Genomic DNA, 12,424 nt, shown 5'->3' on the forward strand with positions numbered 1-12,424 from the left:
AACACTGATCCCTAGATATAGAAGTGTTGGGACCTCTGTTGATCAGTCACACCCACTATGACCCTATATCTTGATCAGATAAATGATTTAATCCATAGTAAAAATAAAAAAAATGTGATTTAATGAATCTATTAACCATGCCATTACTACTGCCTATCTTGCCCTGGAATTTCAATAGGAAATAGTATTAAATGGGGTTTTGTGTGATTTGATGGTATCCGCAATTATTTTGATGAAAGGTAATTAAGGGTCTATAATCACGATGACTCCATATAAACTCAAATGCAGTAAAATTCCATGAATTCCAGATTACAATCCACAGATGCCATGTTTGTTCTTGATATACACATTTTATTTCATTTTTCTGACATTTCATGTCTTAATTGGGACTAATTGCCAATTTACCTCCTCCATGCTGTTAAATCATCTGTAAATAGCACATTCTTTGATTTTCTCACAAACAACAGTCTTTCTGAATCTGAAGTACATTTTTTTGCATGAAAATCCCATTTGTTAGCTGCATGCCAAGGTTTAGTCCCTACAGATGAAGACACGTGACTTGTTGGGCCTTTATCGAGCTAAATATAAACAAACTCTATTAAAATACTTGTGGTTTGTCAATAAAACGAGAGACTAATTAGCCTTTCCCACCTACTGGGATTTCCCCCACAGCTGTTTTGTATTCCCGATCGTTCGTAGATTCTCCTCTATTGGTGTTAAATTGTGTTTACCATGGATCATAGACTGCTAAATATATTCAGACTTCCAAGTAGTGTCTGATGATATGAACAAAAGCTATCCAATTCCAGAAAATTGTTAATGTAAGTATAAACTCACATCACTCACACGCCCATTAGGTGCATATCATAATGGAACCCGTTTTCACACAATAAACATACATTGACTATTCATATCGTCACAGTTCTTTTGCAAATGTTTTACTCATTTTGATTGATTGATTGATTGAATATTGTTTAACGTCCCTCTCGAGAATATTTCACTCAAATGTCTGTATAACTCATTTTGAAACGTCATCAGATGTAGGTGAAATACCAGTGGAGACCTTTGCTTGGCACTCAGGACCGTAGAAGTGAAGGAGTTTTGAAGTTCCTATGCCCACTGCGACATGGGATCTCCATTTTCAAGGTCTAATTCGAAAGTCCCACGCTCTCACTTCCAAATGCCGAGCGCTTGGCAAAAGTGTAATCGCTACCTATGTTTATGTCTTAGGTTTGACGCGGTTGTGACACGAAGAGGACTCGAACCCAGAACCTCCCGGTCAGAAACCGAACACTTTCACCAGTGCGACAGTTATTGTTATCTTAAATTTAAACCAAGAGGGAAAAGGACAAGGCATATAACAGAAGAAGTAAATCAGATATAATAGGAGATTCTAAGACGAGTAATGGTGTTCTTTTACAGTAAATCCATCTGAAAAATAGTTGTTGTATTGTTGTATTTTTGAGTAATAATTTTTCTTTACAACATGCAATCTGTTCAAAATTACATATTTATACATTTTTAACCTGTTTTAATTTGATCCGTTGAATTTGCCGGCAGAGATCAAGCTTTTCATTATCAATATCAACACACTTTCAGACAAAATAAATTATTTTGCCATACCGTGTCAGTTTCTATTAAAATTTATTTCAATGTGTAAAAAGTTTTCAATGTCACGCCATAAATCTTTTACTAACTGAAGTTTCGAAAACAAGTGACCTTTTGTGTTGAGCATTTGCTGATAATAGCAGCATGGTGACGACAATTTGATATATGTAGTAATTTGTTGCAGGAACTCAGTGTCGAATTTGAAATTGTAAACATTGTAGATGTATATTTGTTTCATTTGTACAGTTGAATGATAACATAGATATTTTCCCACTCACTTTTTGAAAAAATAAATTAACTTGGTTTCTCTTTTTTCTTATGTTGGAAATTTACATGTATTTGTATTTGAAAAGAATAATAAAAATTTCCTTGAATCATATTTTAAATTAATAAAATATCTTCATAGAGCCAGTCAGGGTGTCACAGATTTGTCCACAGCAATAATATAATAAAGGATGAAAATTCCTACGATAATGTAAGGGTGAAAAAGATAACGAACGGTGCTCAATGAAAGGTGAAGATAACGAACAGTAATCAATTTCATAACTCCTAACATAAATCCTTTTATAATAAAATTTCCAAAATCGAAAAGAGCGCGCTAAGAAGGGACTGTGGAAACACCAGGGGTGGAATCAGATGCCAGAGAAGATTAAGAACACCCTGTTAACCGGTCACATGACTCGCCAAGGATGATGTTTTGATCCTTAATGCTTCGTCCTTTCGCCCTCCAGCTGTACTGAATCATTTGAAAGAAAGGAATAACGGTCCGGTTACTTGATTGATCGTTCGATTGATTAATTACATGAAGTCTTACTATTTCAAGGCGACATTGGGAAGTTATAGGTACACCAAATTTAGACACGAACTAGGGATTCAGGCAGGAATGTGTGTTTCTTTTGTACTGTTGCCTGTCGTAACAACATACCCCATTTCCATCTAAATGACCTGTATGCTTCACTTTCCTATCATCTGGATGACAGGAGACGAATAATCACTACCTAATTTGTGATAATGGAATGTTGCTACCGTTAACATCTATGTTCAATAAGATATCCAAGTATGAATTAGATATGGAAGATTTTATTTTGAATTTACTGGGATATATTGAATCGGCATATGAATGAAAATGAATATTGTTAATAGGTAAAACGTCGCCAAGTTGAAGATCACACCAAGAGATTACCTCGTGCATCTCCTCAAGAGTGGATCCGATGACGAAGTGAACTGCTGATGACCAACACAACATAAATGTATCTGAATCATACTAGAATGAAAAGGTGAAGATAACGAAAGGTAAAGATAACGAACAGAGATCAATCTGATAACTCCTATAAGCAATACAAAGTAGAGAGTTGGGCAAACACGGACCCCTGGACACACTAGAGGTGGGATCAGGTACCTAGGAGGATTAAGCATCCCCTGTCAACCGGCCATACCCGCCATGAGGTCTGTGTCTTGATGTGATCTCTTGTGGTCTAATTCAGTAATTTAATAAATAAACGACGCACCAATAATTGGAATTTAAGATTTATTCATCAAATTAAAAAAGAAAACTAATAATGTAAAACAAACATCCAAAGACTACAGTGAAATCTATAAACATTTCTTTTGCACACAAATTCATATAATAGATTTCATAAATTGACAAACGCCTCTGCACGACAATCATAGCATGGAAACTACATACATGAACTGATATACGCACACTTCCATGTTCACATTGAATAAATAATAAATAAAAATGTAAATGATATATGCATAGATATTTTATATCATCATTTGTTCATGTAATTGGTATACATTAAATACAATGAAGAACACATTCATACCTGCATTTCATGTCATCGGCTTTAACTGTTAAAAATAATTTGCTATGCATTTACATTTCTTTCGAAAAGCATACAGAAATAATGAATGGTGTAACCAAAACGACGTAAACTCTATATCTTGCTAACATATCACCATGCATTCACAAGATATTTTCTCTCATTACATCCATTATTAAACCAAATAAATCTAAACTGCTTTCATAATGGATTTTATAACAGATTTAATTTCCCAAACAACAAAAAAAGTCTTACTGCATGCTTTTTAGTCACGTGTTCAGAGTCATAGCTCAATCTATATTACCTAACTTTATGACATATAGCTACAAATGTGGCAAATTGTCCTCAAGTTTATCTTTCATATTTACGGTGAATGCTAAAAAGTGCCATTTAATGATATCTATGATTTTAAGTTAAACAATTCCCTCATAGTATAATGATGACTAGTTTGGATATTGGAAAAAAAATGTGTTATATGTTAGCCAGTTATAAAGATGAAATGCCATTTCAACTACAGTAGTTCGATTTTGATTTCACAACAACCTACATTCTAAGGAAACATATTCAAGTGGTATTTTAAACACATATCCCACAATACTTAACCATATTTTTGTCTCCAAGACAAATATTTCGTGTTGAAGGCGGTGTACCCTGATCAACCGTAAATACAACCAGTTCTGGTATAGGTACTGTTGTGCAAAGGAAGACGTTGAGATGAGTTTGAACATTTAGTATTAGATACCAAAAATTTGCACCAAATCCATGCCTGTGTACCACTATCAATGCATTGTGAATAATTTAATTTCTGGAATTGAAAAGACATCTAAATTGCGAAGTAGATGCTATGAATCGTCTTCAGTTTTATGCTAGCTCTTTTTTGGCAAACATTCATCGACAATGCATATATTTGGGGGACATATTCCTGCATCACATGTATCTTTACACCACTCATTCATGAAAGGCATGATTTGGAAAGGGCCATTGGCTCTACACTTCGGTTTAACAACAGGTGTATGACATCCACATTCACACATGAATTCAACACAACTGTCCTTTTGGCAGTGGTTTAGACACCATTTATTGATACCTTTGTTGTCTTTGTATTGACCCTTTCCTACACAATGGAATTTCGGCGAGTGCACCGTACACTCTTCTAGAGTAGCGGAAACTCCGTTATCAGTTGATACTGAACTAGATGTTGTAGATTGCATACTCGTCACTCTATCACGAATTCGATTCTTTCTAAACACAGGAAAGACGAAAGAATCACCAATCGCATACATGGGACTTTTTCTTGGAGCGACAATGCGTCTCTGATCACCGACAGGATCACCGGTTTGTCTTCTTCTGGATTCGTTAAGACCATCCTCCATTGTCAACTCTATTGAAGGAGGAGGCGGGACAATCATTCCATCCCTCAGAATATCAGGGGGAGGTTCTGTCTGCATTGGTTTGATAGGGGGAGGTGTAATAGTGTCTGTGGTTGTCACTGAATGAGTGTGATCATGATGGGCGTGATCATGATGGGTGTGATCATGATGGGTGTGATCATGGTGCCCATCTGTGTGGGTGACATTTTCAAGCCAATGCCATGGTCCATGCAGATCACTGACAGATTTACTGAAGAATTTATCAAATGGAATAGGTAAAGTATAATTAAATTCAAGGGGTTCAAGAAATCCATTTGGGATGGTTTGTTTCATTCCAGGAGTAATCTTTCGTATTTCGTCCTTTAATAAGTCCAGCTCTTCAGCAGTCAAATTATACGTTAATTCATGCGGTACCAAGTAAATATTTTCGTGTATTGATAACAGCGGTCGTTCATACATAGCATCCTTGCGTTTAGAAACAATCTCTACATCAGCACAGTTATAGAACTGCTCCTGTCTTCCTGAGCCCATTTCTGCACAGCTGTTTACTCCACCCATTCGGTGCCCTGACGAAAGAAAAAGAAATATCTGTGTATCTGTTTAATATGTCATATTTTGAATCCATTTGAAATTTTCTAAATAAAAAACGTCAAAATATTAGTGTGTAAATTTCTACAACTATTCAATTGAAAATATCCAATTATTACAATGTTGATAGTTCAAGAAATGAAGTTCAGCATGGGCAATTCTCATGCTACGTTTCACGAGACTTTATTTCAATAACTTTGTCTTGGTAGATTTAACTGCAAAACATAATTTTCGCGAGAAATATTTTCTTCATCAATACATATGCATACAACATATATTAACAAGAACATCATTTTCGCGTAAAAATAACTGAAAACAAACTTTTCGTGAATAAGAAAATGTTTTACAGTATCACAATTACCTGTGCTGTATTTCCACTGTAACACGCAGTGAGAACAAATCACGTTTTCGCCCAGGCGAACGTGAAGATCAAACAATCCACCATGACTTCCGACATAATATCTAAAATTCCAGGACTCTTCAATCCACAAGAGATTTTTATCGAAACATTCTTGAGTTAGAGGTTCGTCAGAGGAGTTCCTGTCACATAGTCTGAACTCGAAGTAGCCCAGCATGTTGCTTTCCACTTCCACCGTAATATTAACGTAACCCCCCTCCGTGTAGGTTTTCACAATGATATTGCTGTCGTATATCCCATTTTCATCATGGTCCTGGGGTCCGTCTGCGGGATCACCGCAGATTCCACATGCACCGTTATTTTTCTCCCATTGCCTCTGAAATGACATAACATTCTATTCACATCTTTTTTCTATCGCTTCTTTCCTATACTAGCATGTTGTATAGTATTACATAACATATCTGTAGAGATCATCCAACAACATACATGTATCTTTACTTGAGTTTTTAGACAAGAACGTTTGGAGATTGGTAGATGATATTGCTTATATTCAACATGTAATTTTTCGAAACTACAATACTTTCTCTCAAAGATTATTTAGATATCTTTATATTTTTAACAATTTTCATAACTGCAGCTTGCATTTATGAAGCTGATTGAGACCAAATGTTACTTGGAAGATGGCAATTCACATTTGTGGGGAGTTTGTCTCTTAAAGGTCACCTGTCACGATGTTTAAGCACTGATTTATGGAGTGGAATTTACATTCAGGTAGCATACCGTCTAGGAATTTCTATTCTCAAAGACGTTTTACTGCTAAGCGCATCCTACGCCTATAGCCTTGAACTACCAAAAGAGATAACATCCATTGTGAAAATGGATTACATTCTACAGATGATGTTTGCTATCTGATGACTAGAAATGTAAACCAAAGTCATCAAGATGGTTATTTTTATCGTCTTGATGACATTGGTCTAGATTTCCCTGATGAACTTCTGAAACGGAAGAATGGCAACAGTAGAAACAGAGATTTGTGCCTTCTTGATCACTTCCGTTTGTAATAGTAAATAGAACACCAGTCTCGCCTAAAGATATGCTATTAAATAATCAAGCAGTCAAAGCATATGAATAAATTTAAGGCAGTAAACTTAAAGGAAGTGGTGATAGGGTGCTGAAAATAACAACCAACTGAAAAGCAATGTCTAAGTCAAACCACATGAATTCATCCTAGAGGACGTCAGAAATGTATTCATAAAAAACAAATGTGTATTCGATGTAAAAAGGGACAGCGGTTTGTTGTGGTTGGTTCTTTTTAAGGTGTAGAAGGTTTTGACGACATTGTACATTAATTTATTGAGAATAGACATAATTATTATTATCATTTTCTTATCACAGTATAAATTAAGATTTGGGATTTTCTTAAAGTACGCCGATGGTATGCGAACAGTTGATGTAGGGCATTCAGATCATGGTATAGAGCACAAGATTGTAGCAATGTAATGGAATTTTTTAACGTTTTATTGAATTCGACTTAATATTTCAAAGCAATGAAGCTTTCATACAGGTTTTATCTAAGTGTATTATACGTACATCCGCTGTGTTTAATTCTAATTAACACAATTCTCAATATCCATTGTAAATTCGATTTTGAGAACGATAGAGACTAAACATTTATAGATATTGGTCCTAGACACCTGATCCCACCTCTGGTACATGTATATCCAGGGGTCCGTGTTTGCTCAACTCTTAATTTTGTATTCCTTATAGAAGTTATGAGATTGATCACGTTTCGTTATCTTCACCTTTCATACAATCTAATTAAATTTCGAGAAGGATAAGTCTCGATTTAATTTCGTGACCAATTTGGGGTTAAGAAAGTAATTAAGTTTTGATTATATGTTGATGTATTATTAGATGTCATAATGCATTTCAAAAGGATGCATCTTTTGAATGACATTGATAGATGTACTCTCTTCCTATTGACATTTTTATCATAGTGCACTGAGCATCTGTTCACAGCCAACACAAAAGAGTGTATTATATATTATTAATTGCTAAAAACTACATGCCTCTAATAAATATAGGTGTTCCCAAAGATACATCGATCTTATTCATCAAACTTTTATCGACTGAAATTCAGAAATTTATCAATATCTAATTTTCTCCAAATCAATAAACGTAGTAGAACTGTCAGCACCCATTGATTGATGAGCGCTTCAGCGCCTTGGCGGGGCGCTTTCTGACACAGTCGTACTTCAAGCTGTCGGGCTCATTCACCCTAACCCTGCATGATTTATAGATCGTGTCGACAAGATTCAGTGATAACTACTAATCAATCTTATCATTGTGCATGAGCTGATTACAAATTCCATGTTATCAATCGAACATGTATCCTATGAAATTAATTTCAAGAGCACGAATTGTGATTGTCCTGTGTTAGGAACCACCACCGCTTGCATCATTAACAAAACCATACAGCTCGCTTATGTCATCTATAAATAGAGAACAAAAGTTGATTAATGACTCAAGAAATAATGAACAGTAAAATAATGTGTAAGTGATAATAAGCCATCGACTTTATGGATGACAGAGCTAAGAAATTCCCCGGGAAACTACAGACGGGATCAAGGAACAACACATTTCTTCATTCAGAAATGCCAAGCCCTTATACGCAATATAATGAAATATGTTTAGAAGTTAAACAACTTCTTTTTGTGTTTAGGAGAAATATCTGAAATATATATCAAATATGTATGTTAACAACTGCTAAAAATAGAATTTGCAAGACGTAACGTAGCCAATAACCTACGACAATTACAATTAACCTACATAACCACAACAAGGGGTCTTCCTCACTAACTGCAAAATTATCAACAAATGAGTCTTAATGTAGAATGTGCTACTTGATTTTCAATGCATGTCGCGTCGTATATGTATTATTCTTCTAGGAGTCATTTCCAAAGGTTGATCTTGATAACATTTCTTACTATGTTTTGGAACCACGAAACGGTAATCAACCTCCGATAAAGGTTAGAGTGCCCTTGATATAATTCGTTGTACAGGACAATAAAACAGCCGTTTCATTTTAATGTCTACGGTTGTTTTTGCTGTTGCTTAGGTCTTGGGGAAATTGAGGGGTTTTTTAAGAGTTAAATTTGATATTTCTAAAAAAAAAAAAAAAAAAAAAAAAAAAAAGACATCATGACAAATATTAACAATCTGCAAAGAAATGCAGCATTGGTGAGTTTTGCGCACAAACTGCAGATATTAACTATTAAATTGTTTTGTGAATATGTACGTAAAATGATTAGAATCACTGTGTTTAGTTTTGAAATTTCCTGAAGGGAAATGGTGAAGATAACAAACAGTGATAAATTTCCTAGAAATCTCATAAACTCTTCCCTATTTGGCCCATCAGAATATATGTCACTTACTAACTTGGTAGAAAATATATATATATTATAAACACATGCAGACAAGATATACACAACCTACGGAACATGTACATCATTTCTGGAAGTGAGAAATTGGTCAAATGTTTGATTTGAAATAATACATTTCCATTTCCTCTAATCAGTGACACTATTTTGCGTTTTTGAAATGCGTTTTCCTCCATATTTTATGCCAAACTTCATGAAATTGCAATATTTTGATATCGTATGTATACATGTATAAGAATGAAATCAAGTATCTAATCATTGTTAAATTTTAACCATTTATCATTACTCCTCCTGGGCACCCGATCCCAACTCTGGTGTGCCTTACCTTTAATTTTGTATCACTGTTCGTTATCTTCACCTTTCATGTGTATTTTCGTTTTTGTAAAGAGAATATTTTGTATATACACTATACAGTATGGAATTTTACCTTTGAAATGCTTGTATTTGATGAATAAGTGAGGCTATTTGATGTCATTATCATATTATGAACAATGTTTTGTACAGCATATATGTGAGGGCATAAACTTGTAGTCTAACTATTGCACCAATCTATTTGTTTTACTTCTAAAATAGCTTGTGCATAACATGCATTTTTACCTTTCGATAGCGGGGGAATTTTTTTTTAGCCATTGATGGATGACATAGGCCTTTGTCCTGAGCTAGTGGTGTTTTGATAACTACTTTTATCATGGCTTATTAATGACATAATGAAGATTAGTGTTGTCTTTTATCGCATATAAAATCCAGAACACACACCTTTCTGACAGGTATTGTTTACGTGACATTAAACCGTATTGCCAGAAAAAAGCAGGTTTTCTATCAGAACCACAAACTGAGTTTTCTTTGGGGCACTATAGCAGTGTCTTGCACCAGAAGGATGCGGTGGGTTTGCTTTAAAAAAGCAAAACCAAATTGATTTGAAAAAAACTACACCCCGTCTCTAAATATAACACATCTCGGTTTACATGTTTCATAGACATCACTCTATGCCAATAGTTATGTGAAATGAAAACCAGAACAAGTCGGAACCTCAGCAGATAAAGTAACATATCAAGTGCTGTATCAGATTGCCTAACACTCCCCTATATGTCTTTACCACTTTACAGTGCATTGGTGTTGTGAAAGTCCTGGCGTATTTATATTATTAATCAACTTTTGTTATTACTGTAATGTTACCCAAGTTCAAGATATATTAGTATTGTTAAATCGCAGTACCAATTAACAGCATATTGGTATTGTTAATGATCCTTTCTGTTCAGATATTAGTTCAGCAGTACACCTATATTTTTAAAGCACATTTTTGTAATTTTGAAAATATATTTGGTACTGTGTAGCCTTGTGTTTTTACACATTTTTCTTTGTCTTAATTTGTTTTTGTTGCCTTCTGATTCTAAATACATGTTTATTAGCAAACTTAACACAAATTATTAAACTTAAAATAGCAATCTATTTTAATTTGTATTAAAAAAAATACTCCTTGCCGTTCAATTCAATTATGGAGTCATTTTTTACAAATATTAATCTCATGGATAGTAGGAAATTGGTGAATTGTTTAAATTCTTAATCTATTTGCATGTTTGATCCTTTTAAAAAACGAGCTTCTACAACTTACCTCAAATCCCCCGCAATTGAGAGCACTGTCGTTAATATTGAGAGGAGTTTCGTTGCCAAATCTCCACAGAGAACTTCGTTGAGGGGGCTCCAACATGAGGGCACGTCGCCCGTGAGTCCACTTGGGTTGTGTCGTAACGGAACCAACGTATAGCATCAGAAATATAGAGAAGAAAACAAACTTACAGCACATTGTAGCACACCAATTATCGTATAGTTATAATCCATGGATTCTCACAAAGCTGTGCGTCAGACTGCATTATTCACTCCATCGCATGCATTTGGTAATACCGAGGTTTTAAAGCCAAGGACTCTCGCTTTTATAACTTTAAACAGGTAAAGAGTTCCATTTCCTGTTCTTTGATTAACAGTTCATGGTGATGATAATTTAAAGGAAGAGAGTTCACATCTATATCCAGTTTATTCGTCCAGATTTCTTGTCCAAACTATTTCCTGCCATGTATTATATAGAAGAACAACCCCACTGCCGTTGATCGGCAGCAATGCGGCGATGTTTTCAAGTTTTACTATTGTGTAACTGATTTGGCATGTAGTTGATACACGGTTTCCATTAACCTTCGGTCGCTGGTGTCATCAAGACGACTGGAGTCGGAAGACTGCTGAGGAGCAGATTCAATAGCATGACGTGGTGTACATCCCGACTACTGATAGTCTTAGTGATTTGTTAATTCCTTCATATTTATACATAAAATCCGTCTACTGCTTTGTCATCTCGTCGTACGTTAATCACCGCCGGCTTTTGTGTATTAAGTATGATGTTCATCATGCATAATTCATTAAACTCTTCAAAAAAGAAGAATTTGACAGTTGTGTGAGGCGTCGGGGCTAATCACTCGTTGACGAGGTAAAAATACAACCAAAAAACCTTGATCGTTCAATACGCAGTCGATATACAAATATACAGTTAATTAACAATCAAAATTCAACGCTCCGAACAAATTGGCCTCGTTATGGTGACAAAGTCCATATGAATAGGATTTCCCTCGGTTATTATTAATTAAGGGAGATACCAAGACACTCCACTTAAATGGCATAATAATTAGTAGCCCTTGTTGCAAACGTAGACAAGTTCCCCAAGGGCAAGTGTCAAGGTTGAATTTACTTTACTAATGTCCTGTTTTCAAACTGAAAGATAATTGTGTTGTTTAGTACAGACATTATGAAAACTAGACACAAAGGCTATAATCTGGCTAAGGAATGTCATATTTTTATTTCTTTTTTATATGAAATTTGTCACTTATCAGATACGCTACATGCAATGATTATCAACATGCAAACAGCCATTTGAGTGTTTCAACTCTTTTCAGTACCTTGATTTGTATCTATCATTCAATTGTTAGACTTGAATTCATTTGTACTTTCAAAAAATTATACAAATGTCTCAGAAATAAGATAAATGAACATGAAATAAAAGTAAATGACCATGACATATCAGAATGGGCATTTCCTTTTCCAAATATTACTTACACTTCCGGGGATTCCTTTCTGTGATGGTCCGTCAAACAATGGTGCATTGATACCTCTAGAGAGCGGTGATTCCCGGGCATCGGAATGTCTACAAGAACTTCGTCCCACTGAATTGATAAACGTACGAGGAAATAT

General features: G+C 35.0%; 1 protein-coding gene across 1 annotated transcript; it reads right to left on the reverse strand.

The window, feature by feature from the left end:
• Positions 1-3,120: 3,120 nt before the first annotated feature.
• LOC125650734 (uncharacterized) lies at positions 3,121-11,447 on the reverse strand. The gene is made up of 3 exons (XM_048879258.2): positions 10,803-11,447; positions 5,754-6,126; positions 3,121-5,370 (listed from the first exon to the last, which is right to left on the reverse strand). The coding sequence occupies exons 1-3, from the start codon at positions 10,992-10,994 to the stop codon at positions 4,301-4,303; spliced, it is 1,635 nt and encodes a 544-aa protein (XP_048735215.1). The 5' UTR covers positions 10,995-11,447; the 3' UTR covers positions 3,121-4,300.
• Positions 11,448-12,424: the final 977 nt, after the last annotated feature.

This window comes from Ostrea edulis, chromosome 5, assembly GCF_947568905.1.
Source record: "Ostrea edulis chromosome 5, xbOstEdul1.1, whole genome shotgun sequence".
NCBI lineage: Eukaryota > Metazoa > Mollusca > Bivalvia > Ostreida > Ostreidae > Ostrea > Ostrea edulis.

What these genes read in the sequence shown, in the direction of transcription:
- LOC125650734 (XM_048879258.2), bottom strand. Translation starts at nt 10,994, where the DNA reads ATGTGCTGTAAGTTTGTTTTCTTCTCTATATTTCTGATGCTATACGTT. An exon ending in TCAATTGCGGGGGATTTGAG is followed by an intron (nt 6,127 to 10,802) that starts GTAAGTTGTAGA and finishes ATGTCATTTCAG; the next exon opens with AGGCAATGGGAGAAAAATAA. An exon ending in ACAGTGGAAATACAGCACAG is followed by an intron (nt 5,371 to 5,753) that starts GTAATTGTGATA and finishes TTCTTTCGTCAG; the next exon opens with GGCACCGAATGGGTGGAGTA.